Here is a 17,709-nt window from a genome sequence, read left to right on the forward strand (position 1 = left end):
TCTTTCATTTTGTTTTTCCTCGAGAATGTTTGGAAAATAATGCAATAAAAATCGCGATGTAGACACCGTTTTAGAACTCGCCGGTTTTGAAAATATATAACCTAAATAAAACGAAAAAGACCATTCTTTAATGATGATATTTTAATTTAGGTGTTATCTGTACATTTCTTTTCATTTCAATTAATAAAAGTTTGCTAAATAATTAATAAACAAAATGTATCATTGAAAGTTCGATTTTCAAGAGTCGCCATTTTAATTAGATTAAACGAAACTAAGATTCCGTAATTTGTATTAGTTTATCATGTGACGTATTAAAGTTCAATCCGTCATCAAGGTCGATCGGTACTATCCGTCCGATCAGTCCGATCAGTCAATTACTTTTACTATAAGTCTGACGGATTGCTGACGTGAGTTTGACGCGAACTTGACTGATCGGTGACTGATCGATGACCGCTGACTGATCGCTGAAATAGTAACGCCTAAGGTTGCAAGTACTGTACACATCAAACGAATAGATAACAACTGTTTCCAAAAGCTGATTTCACATTATTCTTACTTTTAACAACTGCTCCATATCTAATTTATAGAGGTATGCCCTGGCTATTTCTCTGCCATCAAAATCGACTTCAGCCTTGAACTTCCACTGACCACCCATCTCTGTGGCTTTCACATCATGTAAAGATCTAAAATAACAAAACTTCATGTTAAATTTAAAATGTCTTTTCTTTTGATTTACTTAAATTTTATTTTACCCTTTCTATTCTGCTTTGTGACTTTTTAATTTGGTGATTTTCTAATTTACTTGATGTAGTTTAATAAGAAAAGATCCAAATTTTACACATTCGCAATGATTTTTTATTATTCACGTTATTTTTTCTGCTTGTGACAGTCAGGAAATTAAGTTAAAGAAGTTCGCTACTCAGTTTCAAAATAAATAGCTTTCCATAAACCTAGTATATATTGATAGGGGATAAAGGAAGCAAAAGAGCAAAAAAAAATAGAGGTCAATGTGCTTGTTTTCAAGATGTTAGCCATTGAAATTTTGGTGGGAAAATGTTCTCTCTTGATTTTTCATAGCTTTATCATTGATAAGTGAAAGTTCTCAAAAACTATTAAAAAATAAATACTTTTTTAAGACTTTTACAAATGGCTTATTATTATACATGTAAAATATTTATAAAAAGAAAAATGGGGGTCAATGGGCAAAAAATTTTGAGGCATTGAAAAAACCAGCGGATTATGAAAATCTGACAAAAATTCCAAAACATGACAAGCGAAGTACCTTAAGGTGGTACCCAACACTACAGGGAGATCACTCTGTAAAATCAGCTAAACGTTTTAATTACGTTGCAATGTTGATGGAAATATTAAGCTTCTCAATGATCAAAAGTAGTGTTTGTCAAACAGCTATATATGTATCCAATGAAATTTTTCCAAGAGTGATTGGTTCAAGTTTTTTGAAATTTTTATATTCTTTTCAAACTTCATCAAAAACAACCTTAACCAAAATTTTTACCTAAAGCTATACAGATGGAAGACCTTAAGGACTAACAGACCAAAAAACATATAAAAATATCTTCCTAATGTCTACCTTATCATTCTGTCCTGTTCAAGATCTTTACTAATCTCATCTTTCTTTTCTAATGGTATAGATCTAAAAAAAAAATGTGTGCTGTATCAAAATTTGAATAATTAAACTTCTGTTCAAAGTACAGTTCTGCAAGAGTTTATTAATTTGATTACCTTCTAGGCAGACATTTTGATAAAACTAAAAGTGTTGTTGTCAATTTTAATTATTATTTAAGGATTGCATTCATTTGCATGATTTGACAACCCGGCATACCAAGGTATCCACTTCAGGGACTCTACCAAAACGATTTCACAGGCGTTGGTTCACCTCGCGGAATTTAATTTATTATTTAATCGTGAACCCCTGCATCCGAAAGGAACCGCCATGCTAACAGCGCCGATCTACAGGCCACCAGCATATACATGGACCAAGGAATATTCCATACTTACAACGAAATAACAACTGAATCAAGATGACCAAGATGTCCGATACCACCTATACATCTTCTATAAATGATAGCAGATATAAATGATTGCAGAAGAAACGTACCACGGGCGCCGATCTTAAATGAACTAGGAATTCACAACTATGCCATTATACAGACCAACTACTGCAGACGATCCAAAAATTAAAAAAATTATATAGTCACCAAATAATTAACAAAGGAACAGTTTTTGACAATTTTTTATCCACAGCGGCGATCATAATCTTCCTATTGTTGCCGACGCGCCGGGAAGTAGTAACCTCCAACTATGGCCAGGTTGGAAGAGAAGCCTTGCGAAGTGGTAGGAACCATGGGAAGTTCGTCCTATTAGATGCCAAGCCTTTAGAACAATTTCATGTATCATATAATAGTAAAACGAACTCAAGTTACATTGTATACAAACTTTAATTTTCTATATTTATCTTATCTATTTATAACTCTGTATTGCTACTTTCACTTTTCATTGTTTCTCTCACCATGACGACGTCAAATTCAATGCACCACTTTGAGTACTTCAGGGGCTCAATTTCTGTATAAAAATTGTCCTGATGAAGCCTGCCTTGCAGGCGAAACATGTAGACATAGATAATAAAATTGCAGATCTTTTGAAGTGTTGTTGTCAATTTTAATTATTATTTAAGGATTGCATTCATTTGCATGATTTGACAACCCGGCATACCAAGGTATCCACTTCAGGGACTCTACCAAAACGATTTCACAGGCGTTGGTTCACCTCGCGGAATTTAATTTATTATTTAATCTTGAACCCCTGCATCCGAAAGGAACCGCCAAGCTAACAGCGCCGATCTACAGGCCACCAGCATATACATGGACCAAGGAATATTCCATACTTACAACGAAATAACAACTGAATCAAGATGACCAAGATGTCCGATACCACCTATACATCTTCTATAAATGATAGCAGATATAAATGATTGCAGAAGAAACGTACCACGGGCGCCGATCTTAAATGAACTAGGAATTCACAACTATGCCATTATACAGACCAACTACTGCAGACGATCCAAAAATTAAAAAAATTATATAGTCACCAAATAATTAACAAAGGAACAGTTTTTGACAATTTTATTATCCACAGCGGCGATCATAATCTTCCTATTGTTGCCGACGCGCCGGGAAGTAGTAACCTCCAACTATGGCCAGGTTAAAAGAAAAGCCTTGCGAAGTGGTAGGAACCATGGGAAGTTCGTCCTATTAGATGCCAAGCCTTTAGAACAATTTCATGTATCATATAATAGTAAAACGAACTCAAGTTACATTGTATACAAACTTTAATTTTCTATATTTATCTTATCTATTTATAACTCTGTATTGCTACTTTCACTTTTCATTGTTTCTCTCACCATGACGACGTCAAATTCAATGCACCACTTTGAGTACTTCAGGGGCTCAATTTCTGTATAAAAATTGTCCTGATGAAGCCTGCCTTGCAGGCGAAACATGTAGACATAGATAATAAAATTGCAGATCTTTTGAAGTGTTGTTGTCAATTTTAATTATTATTTGATAAAACTAGTACAGCAATATCTATATCAAACTATTACAAAATATTTTGAAGTCTTAATGCTAAAATATCAAACTTAAAAAGTTTTCTATTGCTGTAAAATGATAAATGTGTTTCATAGACTCAAATGAATATTCTTGTAAATTTTTTTAGGATTGTCATATCATTTATCTGTTTAACAATTTTTTTTTCACTTACTGTAAATTTAGAAATTAATGTGATGTTTTTAATACTAGTATTGCGAAAAATGGTCATGGTCACAATAATATAAACTCACATTAAAAAAAAATTCATATGAATTAAAAAGGATTTTTCTAAATAATTTAAAATCACATTTAAGTTTGAAATGACAAAATGGCATAGTAAATGCACGCAATAATTTCTGAATTTACAGTAATAACATTGAATAAGAAAAAAAATAACATCTACAATTTTATTTTCCATTAGTTCTCACCTTATTAATAATGCTGCTGAGTTAGTTTTAATAATTACACCTGCTACTGCTGCCAGTAACCCTCCTATTACTATTGACCCTACAGAATCATACAGTGGGTTACCAGTATACCATGTTAAACCAATACAACCTGATGCTATGACGACCCCTGAGACTGCCGCTAAGTCTTCTAATAACACTACTGTTGTATTAGGATCATATCCACGCCAAACTGAAATTCATAACAAAAAAGTTTATGCAATATTTTAATATAATACATTTTTTTGTACATGTAAGCCTAAAATCTATTAACTTTTCTTAAATTTGTGTCTTTTTCTCTTTGTCCCATTTCTTTCACATTTGTGTCCTTTTCTTAAAGTCATATGAAACCTCAAATTAAAAAAAATGATGCATATGTTTTTTATAACAAAATGGATAGTTTCCATTATTAAACTTATGTACATATACTTTTTTCTGAAGAAAATTCATTAATTTGTCCACATTTAGAAGAAGTTTACTTTTTTTCAATTGCTTGCTTCCAGGAAGCAATTCACCGACATATTTTCCGTATGCAAAGTGACCTTAACGTGAACCTTCTTGTAAAAATCTGTAGATCGCAATACCCATGGGTCTTTAACTGAAATAAACTATTATCTGATTGTACATGTTTACACGAGCTCAATATCCATGCTTTTTTGTTGATTGTTTACTATAAGGTGACAATTGGTAAACTTCAGAGTCAAAACACAGCATTTAATGAGCTACCATATTTGTTAAATCACAACAGACAGAGAGAAAAACAAGAATGTGTCCCAAGTACAAAGATGCCCCATCCGCACTATCATTTTCTAAGTTCAGTGGACCGTGAAAATGGGATAGAGAGATCATATCATAGGGAACATGTTCACTAAGTTTCAAGTTGCTTGGACTTCAACTTCATCAAAAACTTTGTGACGGATGAACGGATGGAAGGACAGGAGGACGGACAAACGGACGCATAGACCACAAACATAATGCCCATAAATGGGGCATAAAAAATGACGATTATACGATATATTTGCGTAAAAAATGATAAAATCGTGCACAGAAGACTAAGTTTATGATATATATATACATGCATTTGTTCAATAATTGGATAAACATTATTTTTCACCAGTTACTTGTGTGTCCTATTTTATATTGCGTCATATACATCACAAATTTTTGTCCCTTTTTTTTCAAATCTAATGTATGGATATAAACTTAAATATAATATATATCATTGTGAGTGAACTATTTACATTTTCAGTCAATAAACTCAGGAGAAATGTCTTCAATGCTATGTATATAGTAATTACCATATTTCCAAAACTGAATTCCTTGTTTTTGTGCACTTTTCCTTGTTTGAGAAGCAGCTAAATATAGTGTAGCTAAAAATAAATTATAAAACTCATTATCAAATAATCAGATAAGCATTGTGATAGTATGAAGAATGTTTTCTATTGTTTTCAATGTGGTTTTTAATCAGGAGACAAAAAGGTGATAACATGAAAAACCAATTCTTATAATAATTAATATTAATACATAATCTTTACCATCAGATATTAAAAACCTACAATTTTTTTGTTCAGATCTTCATCTTTTTTCTTTATCTAATGGTTTTTTCATTATCATGATAGTTCAATTGGGACAAGAAGTTAAACTCATGTTATTCATAACAGAATTGTGAAAAGTTGGCAGCTGATTTGAATTTCGATTTTTTTTGTGTTTTAACACCACTTTTAAACACTGCTTTTTGGCTATTTCGTGGTGGCCAGTTTTTATTGGTAGAGGATTAAGCCAGAGTGTCCGGAGAAACTCACAGTCCTTCGATAGGAAAACTGACAATCCTACTCAATTAAGATTAGATTTGAGTGCACCAGCACGAGCTAGGTTCCAACTCACAACCTCAATATTGACTGACTAACAATTACAGTAGTAACCCCTAGTTGGCAGCTGTCATGCAGTAATGAGGATTCAGTACTATTCATAGGGGTTTCAATTTTTGTTAATTTTTTGTTTATATTTAAATCACAAATTTAAATGTTTAACAAAGTACACATTTTTCTTTAGGTTTCTATGATGAATTGGCAAAACTAGGAAATATAGTATCCCCAATAGAATGTTTCAAAATCCATAAAAATTAGTAAACAGGAAAATATCTGAATCCACAATATAGCCATTAATCTGCGGGATTTTCTCGCTGCGTTTAAGACCTGTAGGTGGCCTTGGCTGTTGTCTGCATTTTGGTTGGGTTTTAGTCTCTTTGACATACTCCACATTTCCATTCTCAATTTTAACCTACCTCCTTCTGATACCAAACTACCAACTAGAGTACCAAGCGCCTAAAAATAATATATAAATGGTTAAATATTTCATTTATTGATTGATACTTTCTGAGGGGGGATCATTTAAGTGACAAAAGATGGAGGCTGTATTTCATGTCTAATTTCTGTTCCCTAATTTTAAGCTTATCATTTTAAAAATAGTAACTTGTGGAAGTACAACCTGGTGGTGCATCACATTACTGAAAACCAACAAATTTTTCAAGAATTTTGCAGATTAAAAAGTGAGCAAATATAACTGTTGCAAAAAACTTAAAAGTTGTATCCTTCATTATCCAGTAGATATGAAAAATCGAAATTAAATCACCGTGAAGTGGACTAGACGCGAAATAAAGTTGGTTTACAGTATCAAGCATACTTGGAGAAAGCAGGAGTAGTATAGCCAGGTGAAGGACGCCTCCAGGTGCGGGAATGTCGCGCTACATTGAAGACCTGTTAGTGACCTTCTGCTGTTGTTTTTTCTATGGTCGGGTTGTTGTCTCTTTGACACATTCCCCATTTCCATTCTCAATTTTAACATAGTAGGCAGGTAGAAATTACAAAATCCACCTATAAATCTGTAGTATATATATATAGATTCTACAACTTCATTAATTGTGATACTATATTTATCATTTTTCTGTGTCATTTGGTCTCTTGTGGAGAGTTGTCTCATTGGCAATCATACCAAATCTTCTTTTTTATATCAATTTGAGACAGTCAAATTTCGCCTCACCTTTTGAATATTTCAAATTCGACTGTTGCAAGTTGACAAATCTTGTATTGCAGGAGATTATTTGTTGAAATATGTTTCTCTAATGATCTGTAGACAATCTTGATACTTTTTTTAGAATGATTTGAAAAAAAGATGTGAGCTGCGTTGGATTGAAATCGACCTTATACAAATCAACATTAATACATCTGTTTCTGTTAACCTATTTCAGTCTGGGACTGTTTGCAAGTTGATTTGTTAATTAAATGCTACATAACGGACCAAACTTCATCTTTTATTTCATTGTATTTTTTATATGAAATTTCCAAAAATCAATCAGATTCAGATACATGTACATATTCACGTACACTTGCATAAGGTCAATTTCTATCTACCTCATGTGTACACAGTTCATGTGTTCTTTCTTTAAGACTACATTAGGCATGCTCACCATAGGAAATTCAGAGGAAAGTTAAAAATAATAGTTGAATTTTTGTACCAATGAATAACTGAGAACAAATAAATCACTCATTTATTTAATAATAATAATCAACTGGTCTGGTAAAAATTAGAGGAACAGTATTTATTAGTTCAGACGTTTTCATAATGCATTTTACCTTCTGAAAAAGACACCAACAACAATGGGGTCTAGCCTTATTTTATCCAATCAATGCAATGTTCATTGATGTTGGGGGAAACATCTTTTCAACAGATTTCACAAACTAGAGGCCCTAAAGAGCCTGTGTCGCTCACCTAAGTATATATGAATATTTAAGAAAGGAAGCAGATGGATTCCTGACAAAATTGTGTTTTGGTGATGGTGATGTGTTTTTACATCTTACTTTACTGAACATTCTTGCAATTTACAATTATCTCTATTCATAATGAACTTGGCCCAGTAGTTTCAGTGGAAAATGTTGGTAAAAATTTACAAGTTTTATGAAAATTGTTAAAAATTGACTATAAAGGACAACAACTCCTTAGGGGGTCAATTGACCATTTCGGTCATGCAGACTTATTTGTAAATCTTACTTTGCTGAACATTATTGCTGTTTACAGTTTATCTCTATCTACAATAATATTCAAGATAATAACCAAAAACATCAAAATTTCCTTAAAATTACTAATTTAGGGGCAGCAACCCCACAACGGGTTGTCCAATTCATCTGAAAATTGCAGGGAAGATAGGTCTGACCTGATAAGAAATTTTACCTCATGTCAGGATTGCTCTAAATACTTTGGTTTTTGAGTTATAAGGCAAAAACTGCATTTTACCCCTATGTTCTATTTTTAGCCGTAGCGGCCATCTTGGTTGGATGGTGGGGTCACCGGACACATTTTTAAAACTAGATACCCCAAAGATAATTGTGGCCAAGTGTGGATTAATTAAGCCCAGTAGTTTCAGAGGAGAAGATTTTTGTAAAAGATTACTAAGATTTACGTAAAATGGTTAAAAATGGACTATAAAGGGCAATAACTCCTAAAGGGGTCAACTGACCATTTCGGTCCTGTTGACTTATTTGTAAATCTTACTTTGCTGCACATTATTGCTGTTTACAGTTTATCTCTATCTATAATAATATTCAAGATAACAACCAAAAACAGTAAAATTTCCTTAAAATTACCAATTTAGGGACAGCAACCAAACAACGGGTTGTCCGATTCATCTGAAAAATTCAGGGCAGATAGATTTTGACCTGATAAACAATTTTACCCATGTCAGATTTTCTCTAAATTCTTTGGTTTTTGAGTTATAAGCCAAAAACTGCATTTTACCCCTATGTTCTACTTTTAGCCATGGCGGCCCTCTTGGTTGGTTGGCTGGGTCACCTGACACATTTTATAAACTAGATACCCCAATGATGATTGTGGTCAAGTTTGGATTAATTTGGCCCAGTAGTTTCAGAGGAGAAGATTTTTGTAAAAGCTAACGACGGACGACGTCGACAACGAAGGACAACAGACGCTAAGTGATGAGAAAAGCTCACTTGGCCCTGTGGGCCAGGTGAGTTAAAAATCATGTCATTCTTATATATTTATATATATACTAACCCATATATTTAATCCCATTTCTTGTGGGTGGAGAAGTCCTTGGATACCATGATAAACAGAAAATCCAGTACCTATACAGAAAATTCCTACTCCACTGATCAGAGAGGACACATGTCGGAGGTTAGAATACCCATATCTACAAAAGAATGTGTTAAAAACTCATGCATTTTTATTTAATGACCATATCTTTTGAAATAAAGCAATAAAATACAGTCAGTCAGGAGTACTACTTGTACAAGTTATTTTTAATTACTTGAAGAAGTAATATTAATTTACTTATATAAGTAAATTTGAGGATACTTATACAAGTGAATTTTATTTACTTGTATAGGTAAAAAAAATATTGCCTGAGTTATGTCCCTTAGACATTCAGATATTTTTACTTGTAGAAGTAAAAAAGTCATCCTATCTTCTTTTATTGATTTCTTATGATTTCTTTGCTCTAATAGAACTTTAAATTTATCTGCCCTTTACAGGTGTCTATACTTATCATTTAAGTGTAATTTCATGGACAATGAAAATCTCATTTGTCTGTTATCTTCAGAACACTGCTCATTTACAAGCCCCCAAGGAGCAATTTTTGAAGGCCTTGTGCAAATACTTAAGATCTTTGCGCAATCAGTTTCTTTGTTGAATTAATGAGATAAAACATTAAACTCTAATAAAAAAAATTGAGCAAACCTGGGAAAAATCATTAAAGGCATGAATTTACATCTCAAAACTTGAGGACTTTTGTGGGATTGTAAGAAAAATTTACTTATACATGTACAAGTAAATTTTTGAGAAAATTAAGGGGAGATTATTCAAACATTATTTATTTACTTATATGTGTATATTTTTTTTTACTTCTTCAAGTAAATAAAATTAACTTGTACAAGTAGTACCCCTGACTGACAGTGAGTATTTTTTTTTGCATTTAAAAAAAAGTACATATAAGTGATGGAATTTAAAATATTTTGATGGAAATCAATATCAAATATCTTGAAGATAGTTTTTTCAAATTAAAATTATTGGTTACATTAATTCTTTCAAGTTGAATGCATGAGATATCTAATTAGGAAAATATAATATTGTAATGGATTCCACAGAACCCAGTGATTAGTACAGGATTGTGCAATCACTAAGTGTGCAATGTTAACTGCAAAAACAAATTCCAAGTATCATTAAAATAAAAAAATAAAATTTGCACTGGAGATCTGATTTTTTGATAATTAAAAGCTGAGCTGTTAAAGTTTCCTAAAATTCCATGAAAGTTTGACTAAGTTTGACTGGCCCTTTACAATGAGCAAAAAATCATACATTCCCATTTCATGAAGAGAAAATGAACCCCTAGAACTTAATTGGTAATTTAAAAACTTACGGATGATCAGAATCTGGCTTTTTAAATGACTGGTACAGTCCTATACCAAGAATTATCTGTGTGAAAACATTAAACATTCAATCACAAGCTTAAAGGTATCATGAAAATATAAAGATTACTTACACTTATATTTACACTTGTTATTAAAATGTTATACTTTCAATTGTTAACACAAAGGTTTTGCCCTTTTCTTATTTCACTTGCGTGCCCACGTTGTATCATGCATGTGGTCAAGTGGTTGAGGTAGAATGTTAACATGGATTTGTAGCCAATAAAATGATTGGCAAGTGATTAAAAGTCAATTCTGACCTCAAATTTGCATGCTTTGTTTTGATATGCTTCTATGACATTATTAAAATAAATTGATGATGTCACACATAAAGAACACAATTTCTAGCAGACTGTCAGAAAAGAAAACAAACATTTACAAAAATAAAAAAACCCATTATATTCAAATTCTACCAGTGTATAGAGAGAACATATGATATATATATACAAAAAATGATTCTGTACCAAGTGATTACATATTGTATCTTACAGGAAGTAATGATATAAATAAGTATCTCATTTTTTTCTTTACACATTGGGAACCAATAGTGAAGCAGGAACTGCCTACCAGTCAAGAGTCCCAAATTTTTAGTTTTTTGTGTAGTAATTTGAGTTGCTTCAGATAAAAATTGACCTTCTGCAAGTGCACATACTGTACATGTACATGTATACAACTTTAACTGTCAGATTGGTAACATTCAAATACGATATAAAAGATGAATTTTGGTCTCTTGTTTTTGTGGGTTCTCTATTCATATTTATATTCAAACACTTACATACTTTGTATAGAGATTTTTTTCAACCCAAAGGAAGTTAACAGATGTATTGATATTCATTTGTATAAGTTTGACTTCTATCCGATGCAGCTCATTTGTAGACTGTTGTTATATGAGGGTTTGGATGGGGTTAAATGATTAAAGAATAATGCCCTTAAAAAATGAAGATTAGAGAATAACAGGCAAAAAAAAGGAAGATTAGAGAAACTAGAGGCTCTAAAGAGCCTGTGTCGCTCACCTTGGTCTATGTGAATATTAAACTTTAGGACACAGATGGATTCATGACAAAATTGTGTTTTGGTGATGGTGATGTGTTTGTACATCTTACTTTACTGAACATTCTTGCTGCTTACAATTATCTCTATCCATAATGAACTTGGCCCAGTACTAGTTTCAGAGGAGATTTTTGTAAAAGATAACTAAGATTTACGAAAAATGGTTAAAAATTGACTATAAAGGGCAATAACTCCTAAAGGGGTCAACTGACCATTTTGGTCATGTTGACTTATTTGTAGATCTTACTTTGCCGACATTTATTGCTTTTTACAGTTTATCTCTATCTATAATAATATTCAAGATAATAACCAAAAACAGCAAAATTTCCTTAAAATTACCAATTCAGGGGCAGCAACCCAACAACAGGTTGTCTGATTCATCTGAAAATGTCAGGGCAGATAGATCTTAACCTGATAACAATTTTACTTCATGTCAGATTTACTTTAAATGCTTTGGTTTTTGAGTTATAAGCCAAAAACTGAAATTTACCACTATGTTCTAGTTTTAGCCGTGGCGGCCATCTTGGTTGGTTGGCCGGGTCACGCCACATATTTTTTAAACAGATACCCCAATGATGATTGTGGCCAAGTTTGGTTTAATTTGGACCTTTAGATTCAGAGGAGAAGATTTTTGTAAAAGATTACTAAGATTTACGAAAAATATTTAAACATTGACTATAAAGGGCAATAACTCCTAAAGGGGTCAACTGACCATTTCGGTCATGTTGACTTATTTGTAGATCTTACTTTGCTGAACATTATTGCTGTTTACAGTTAATCTCTATCTATAATAATATTCAAGATAATAACCAAACACAGCAAAATTTCCTTAAAATTACCAATTCAGGGGCAGCAACCCAACAACGGGTTGTTCGATTCATCTGAAAATTTCAGGGCAGATAGATCTTGACATGATAAACAATTTTACCCCATGTCAGATTTGCTCTAAATGCTTTGGTTTTTGAGTTATAAGCCAAAAACTGAATTTTACCCCTATGTTCTATTTTTAGCGGTGGCGGCCATCTTGGTTGGTTGACCAGGTCACGCCACACATTTTTTAAACTAGATACCCCAAAGATGATTGTGGCCAAGTTTGGATTAATTTGGCCCAGTAGTTTCAGAGGAGAAGATTTTTGTAAAAGATTAATTTAATTTATGAAAAATGGTTAAAATTGACTATAAAGGGCAATAACTCCTAAACGGGTCATGTTGACTTATTTGTAGATCTTACTTTGCTGAACATTATTGCTGTTTACAGTTTATCTCTATCTATAATAATATTCAAGATAATAACCAAAAACAGCAAAATTTCCTCAAAATTACCAATTCAGGGGCAGCAACCCAACAACAGATTGACTGATTCATCTGAAAATTTCAGGGCAGATAGATCTTGACCTGATAAACATTTTTATCATGTCAGATTTCCTCAAAATGCTTTGGTTTTTGAGTTATAAGCCAAAAACTGCATTTAACCCCTTTGTTCTATTTTTAGCCGTGGCGGCCATCTTGGTTGGTTGACCAGGTCACGCCACACATTTTTTAAACTAGATACCCCAAAGATGATTGTGGCCAAGTTTGGATTAATTTGGCCCAGTAGTTTCAGAGGAAAAGATTTTTGTAAAAGATTACTTTAATTAACGAAAAATGGTTAAAAATTGACTATAAAGGGCAATAACTCCTAAACGGGTCAACTGACCATTTTGGTCATGTTGACTTATTTGTAGATCTTACTTTGCTGAACATTATTGCTGTTTACAGTTTATCTCTATCTATAATAATATTCAAGATAATAACCAAAAACAGCAAAATTTCCTCAAAATTACCAATTCAGGGGCAGCAACCCAACAACCGATTGACCGATTCATCTGAAAATTTATAAGTTATAAGCCAAAAACTGCATTTTACCCCTATGTTCTATTTTTAGCCGTGGCGGCCATCTTGGTTGGTTGACCGGGTCACGCCACACATTTTTTAAACTAGATACCCCAATGATGATTGTGGCCAAGTTTGGTTTGATTTGGCCCAGTAGTTTCAGAGGAGAAGATTTTTGTAAAAGTTAACGACGACGGACGACAACGACGACGGACGACGACGGACGAAGGACGCCAAGTGATGAGAAAAGCTCACTTGGCCCTTTGGGCCAGGTGAGCTAAAAAGGGGTTAATTTTTTGAAGATTAGAGAAAAAAGGGGTTAATTTTTTAAAGATTAGAGAAAAAAGGGGTTAATTTTTTAAAGATTAGAGAAAAAAGGGGTTAATTTTTTAAAGATTAGAGAAAAAAGGGGTGAAAATTAAACGTTTACAGAATAACAGACCCCCCCCCCATCCAGACCCTCTTTTATGAAATTTTTCTTTTAGCCATTGTTTTGTCTGCATTTTTTCTATGCATTGATATCTCTTTTCCTTTCTTTTTACAACACATACTCTCTTGAACAAGATTCTCTGTGCAAAAGAAACTCCCATTAAAATTCACACTAACCTGATTAAGAGTGTCGGCAGCTGAATGAATCATTTCAGAAAACATACTGTATGACCCTGTGAATGCCCAGGCAAAGCCTTTAATTATCACATTGAAAAAATTTCTGAAATAAAAAACTATCATTCATACAAAATGGATATGATATTCAATTTTTTTCTATATTTATAGATTATTGTTGATCATCTAAATATGATTGATTTTCTCATTTGAGCCTGTATGGCATAAGTGAGAAAAGCAATCAAGTTGAGATGACCAATGATGATCTGTTTATCTATATTTTACCTACGAAGACGTTGTTAATTTCCTTGATCGGTTTCCTTATATAATTAGTTTCTAGCAATAACTTTCCTATCACTCGACTCAGCTGAGAAAGGAAATTATCAGTCAGCAAGATCAAAGGAAAAATTCGTAAAATAGCGATTAATGCATATTACGTCATAAATCAGTAGTTAACACAGTTAATATCTTTTGTCTTTATGTTCCTTGTTTTTTATGCTTCTTGCATTAGGTTACAATTTTTCTCTTATGTTGAACTTATAGTACACCATTGTTACAGGTTAAGGTAGCGTTAAGTGTTTAACACCACCACATTGTATATATATGTTCCTGTCTTAAGTCAGGAACAAATAATTCAAATATTGTATATGGTTATCAAAGGTCATAAAACAGAAAGGAGATCCTTATAAGCAAAGCACGGAAACATGATATGAATTTTAATCAGCTTCTCCAAGGAGAGACTTAATAAAGAAATAACTGTAATATTTTTTCTGTCTTTGAAGTAATAACATAACAAGAATGTGTCCACAGTACACGGATGCCCCACTCGCACTATCATTTTCTATGTTTAGTGGACCGTGAAATTGGAATAAATTCTCTAATTTGGCATTAAAATTAGAATGATGTTATCAAAGGGAACATGTATACAAAGTTTCAAGTTGATCGGACTTCTACTTCATCAAAAACTACCTTGACCAAAAACTTTAACCTGAAATTTGCACTATCATTTTCTATGTTCAGTGAACCGTAAAATTGGGGTCAAAACTATAATTTGGCATTTAAATTAGAAAGATCATATCATAGGGCACATGTATACTAAGTTTCAAGTTGATTGGACTTCAACTTCATCAAAAACTACCTTGACCAAAAACTTTAACCTGAAGCGGGACAGACGGACGAACGAACGGACGAACGGACAGACGGACGAACGGACGTACAGACCAGAAAACATAATGCCCCTCTACTATCGTAGGTGGGGCATAAAAAATGTCGTGCACACTGAATAACCTGCAAATAGACAGAAAAAATATTACAGTTATTTCTTATAAGTTAATTCTAAATACCATTTTAAACCGGATTAACCCCTAAAAAAAAGTTGATGGCATCACGGTCAAATGACTAAATTATGTCTTTGGGCTGTTAAAGAAACAACATGAACAAAGTCAGCCAATTAGACGAAGTGTTACATCAAAAATTAAATTATTTCAAAATAAACAAAATTTCAGTTAACACATGTTATACTGTTCATATAGACCTTATTGCTATCTAAAAATCTACGACACTTGACCTCATAATCTACAACACTTGAATTTTTAACATCATACAACAACCTTTGTGATGTCCAGTAATTGCGGATCAATAAGGTGATTAAACTTACACACATATAGAGGAAACAACAACTTGACCAGTGCCTGTCCACGTCCACTTATAGTTTGCTTCCTTTTGATCTTCTGCTGGCTGGGAAAATAAAGCAAGCTATAATCATTTTATGGTTTGAAAAAGTTAAAGAAATATCAAATCCCATATTGGTGAATTAAATTGATCTTTTGAATCTTACAATTACAAGGGCTGTTGTTGCATCTCAATTATTGTGATAGTTGGAAATGATAAGTAAATTATAGGTTGAACCCCATATTCAATAAAATGTGCCGTTATAAAGGGACATTACTTACAACAATAAAAGTGACTCCACCCATTTTACAACTTGATCTGTGTTTTATGGTAATAAGCATTGTGAATAAGTTTTATAACATTGGTTGTTAGAAACAAACTAAAGGTAGAGAATGGACATAATGGAAATGAAAAATTCTGATTTTTTTACCATTTATAAAGGGACATGACTTGGTAAATTTTAGTAAAATCTTAAAAAGGATTGGTGTATACTGGTTTTATTGTATATCATAAAATTGAGAATGGAAATGGGGAATATTTCAAAGAGACAACCACCCAACCAAAGAGCAGCTAAAGGCCACCTATGGGTCTTCAACGCAGCAAGAAAATTCCACACTCAGAGTTGGCCCCCAGCTGGCCCCTAAATAAAATTGTGTACTAGTTTAGTGAAAAATGGACGCCACACTAAACTCCAAAACATACTAATGAACTAACATTAAAAAACATACAAGACTTACAAAGGCCAGAGGCAAAATGCAGCAGGGTTAAACATGTTTCGTGAGATCTCAACCCTCCCCAATACTATGTATACCTCTAGCTAATGTAGAATAAAGAAACACATAGCAATATCAGATCATATATAAACAAGAATGTGTCCGCAGTACACGAATGCCCCACTGGCACTATAATTTTCTATGTTCAGTGGACCCTGAAATTGGGGTTAAAACTTTAATTTGACATTAAAACTAGAAAGAACATATCATAAGGAACATGTGTACTAAGTTTCAAGTTGATTGGACTTCAACTTCATCAAAAACTACCTTGACCTGAACTTTAACCTGAAGCGGGACGATCGAACGAATGGAGGTACAGACCAGAAAACATAATGCCCCTCTACTAACGTAGGTGGGGCATAAAAAGAAGATGTAGTATGATTGCCAATGAGACAACTATCAACAAGAGACCAAATTAACAACTATAAGTCCCCCTATGGCCTTCAACAATGAGCAAAGCCCATACTGCATAGTCAGCTATAACAGACTATGAGACACTACATACCTGCTCTGGTTTTTTATCATAGTAGAAGTAATGTCTGTCTATATAATCTTTGTAGTAAGCTTCAGAAAAGGGAACTAAAAATGGAACAATTATTAAACGTTATCAGGCTATTGTAAGTTAATCAATTAAGTTACATTCACAATAAAATATTCCCTGTGAGAAAACAAAAAAGAAATTAAACAAGAGGCTCTCAAGAGCCTGAATCGCTCACCTTAAATTTTTTGGTTAAATCTCTCATCAATTTATTTAAATGTTTTTTGAATCGTCCTATTTTCTTCAAAAGCAAAAAAAAAAAATCATTTTCTCCTATGTTCTATTTTAGCCATGGGAGCTATGGTTCTTGACATACAAGGAAATAAAATATAAAATTTATACTAGATACTCTGAAACTCATTTAGCCTAAGTTTGGCTGAAATTGATACAGCAGTTTCAAAGGAGAAGATTTTTTAAAGTAAGTAAACATGATGAACAAATTGTGAAAAAAGTCTTTAAAGGGCAATAACTCCTTAAGGGGTCAATTGACAATTTTGGTCAAATTGACTTATTTGTAGATCTTACTTTGCTTAACATTTTTGCTATAACAGTTTATTTGTATCTATAATAATATTCAAGATAATAACCAAAAACTGCAAAATTTCTTTAAAATCATCAATTCAGGGGCATTATACCTGAAAAACCAGTAACCCAATTCGGCTGAAAATTTCA

The 17,709-nt window shown here is 32.8% G+C and overlaps 1 protein-coding gene across 1 annotated transcript in view; it reads right to left on the minus strand.

Annotated features, from left to right (window-relative positions):
- LOC143042643 (proton-coupled zinc antiporter SLC30A9, mitochondrial-like) overlaps window positions 1–17,709 on the minus strand; it is a 41,330-nt gene that overhangs the window by 12,784 nt on the left and 10,837 nt on the right. The window contains exons 7-16 of the mRNA XM_076215052.1: window positions 17,005–17,078; window positions 15,713–15,792; window positions 14,059–14,161; window positions 10,482–10,537; window positions 9,122–9,257; window positions 6,339–6,378; window positions 5,353–5,424; window positions 4,037–4,247; window positions 1,592–1,654; window positions 557–683 (exon numbers count right to left, since the gene is read on the minus strand). Of these exons, the coding sequence (XP_076071167.1) occupies window positions 557–683; window positions 1,592–1,654; window positions 4,037–4,247; window positions 5,353–5,424; window positions 6,339–6,378; window positions 9,122–9,257; window positions 10,482–10,537; window positions 14,059–14,161; window positions 15,713–15,792; window positions 17,005–17,078 (962 nt within the window). The remainder of the gene's footprint in view (window positions 1–556; window positions 684–1,591; window positions 1,655–4,036; window positions 4,248–5,352; window positions 5,425–6,338; window positions 6,379–9,121; window positions 9,258–10,481; window positions 10,538–14,058; window positions 14,162–15,712; window positions 15,793–17,004; window positions 17,079–17,709) is intronic.

Source organism: Mytilus galloprovincialis, chromosome 8, assembly GCF_965363235.1.
Source record: "Mytilus galloprovincialis chromosome 8, xbMytGall1.hap1.1, whole genome shotgun sequence".
Taxonomy (NCBI): Eukaryota; Metazoa; Mollusca; class Bivalvia; order Mytilida; family Mytilidae; genus Mytilus; species Mytilus galloprovincialis.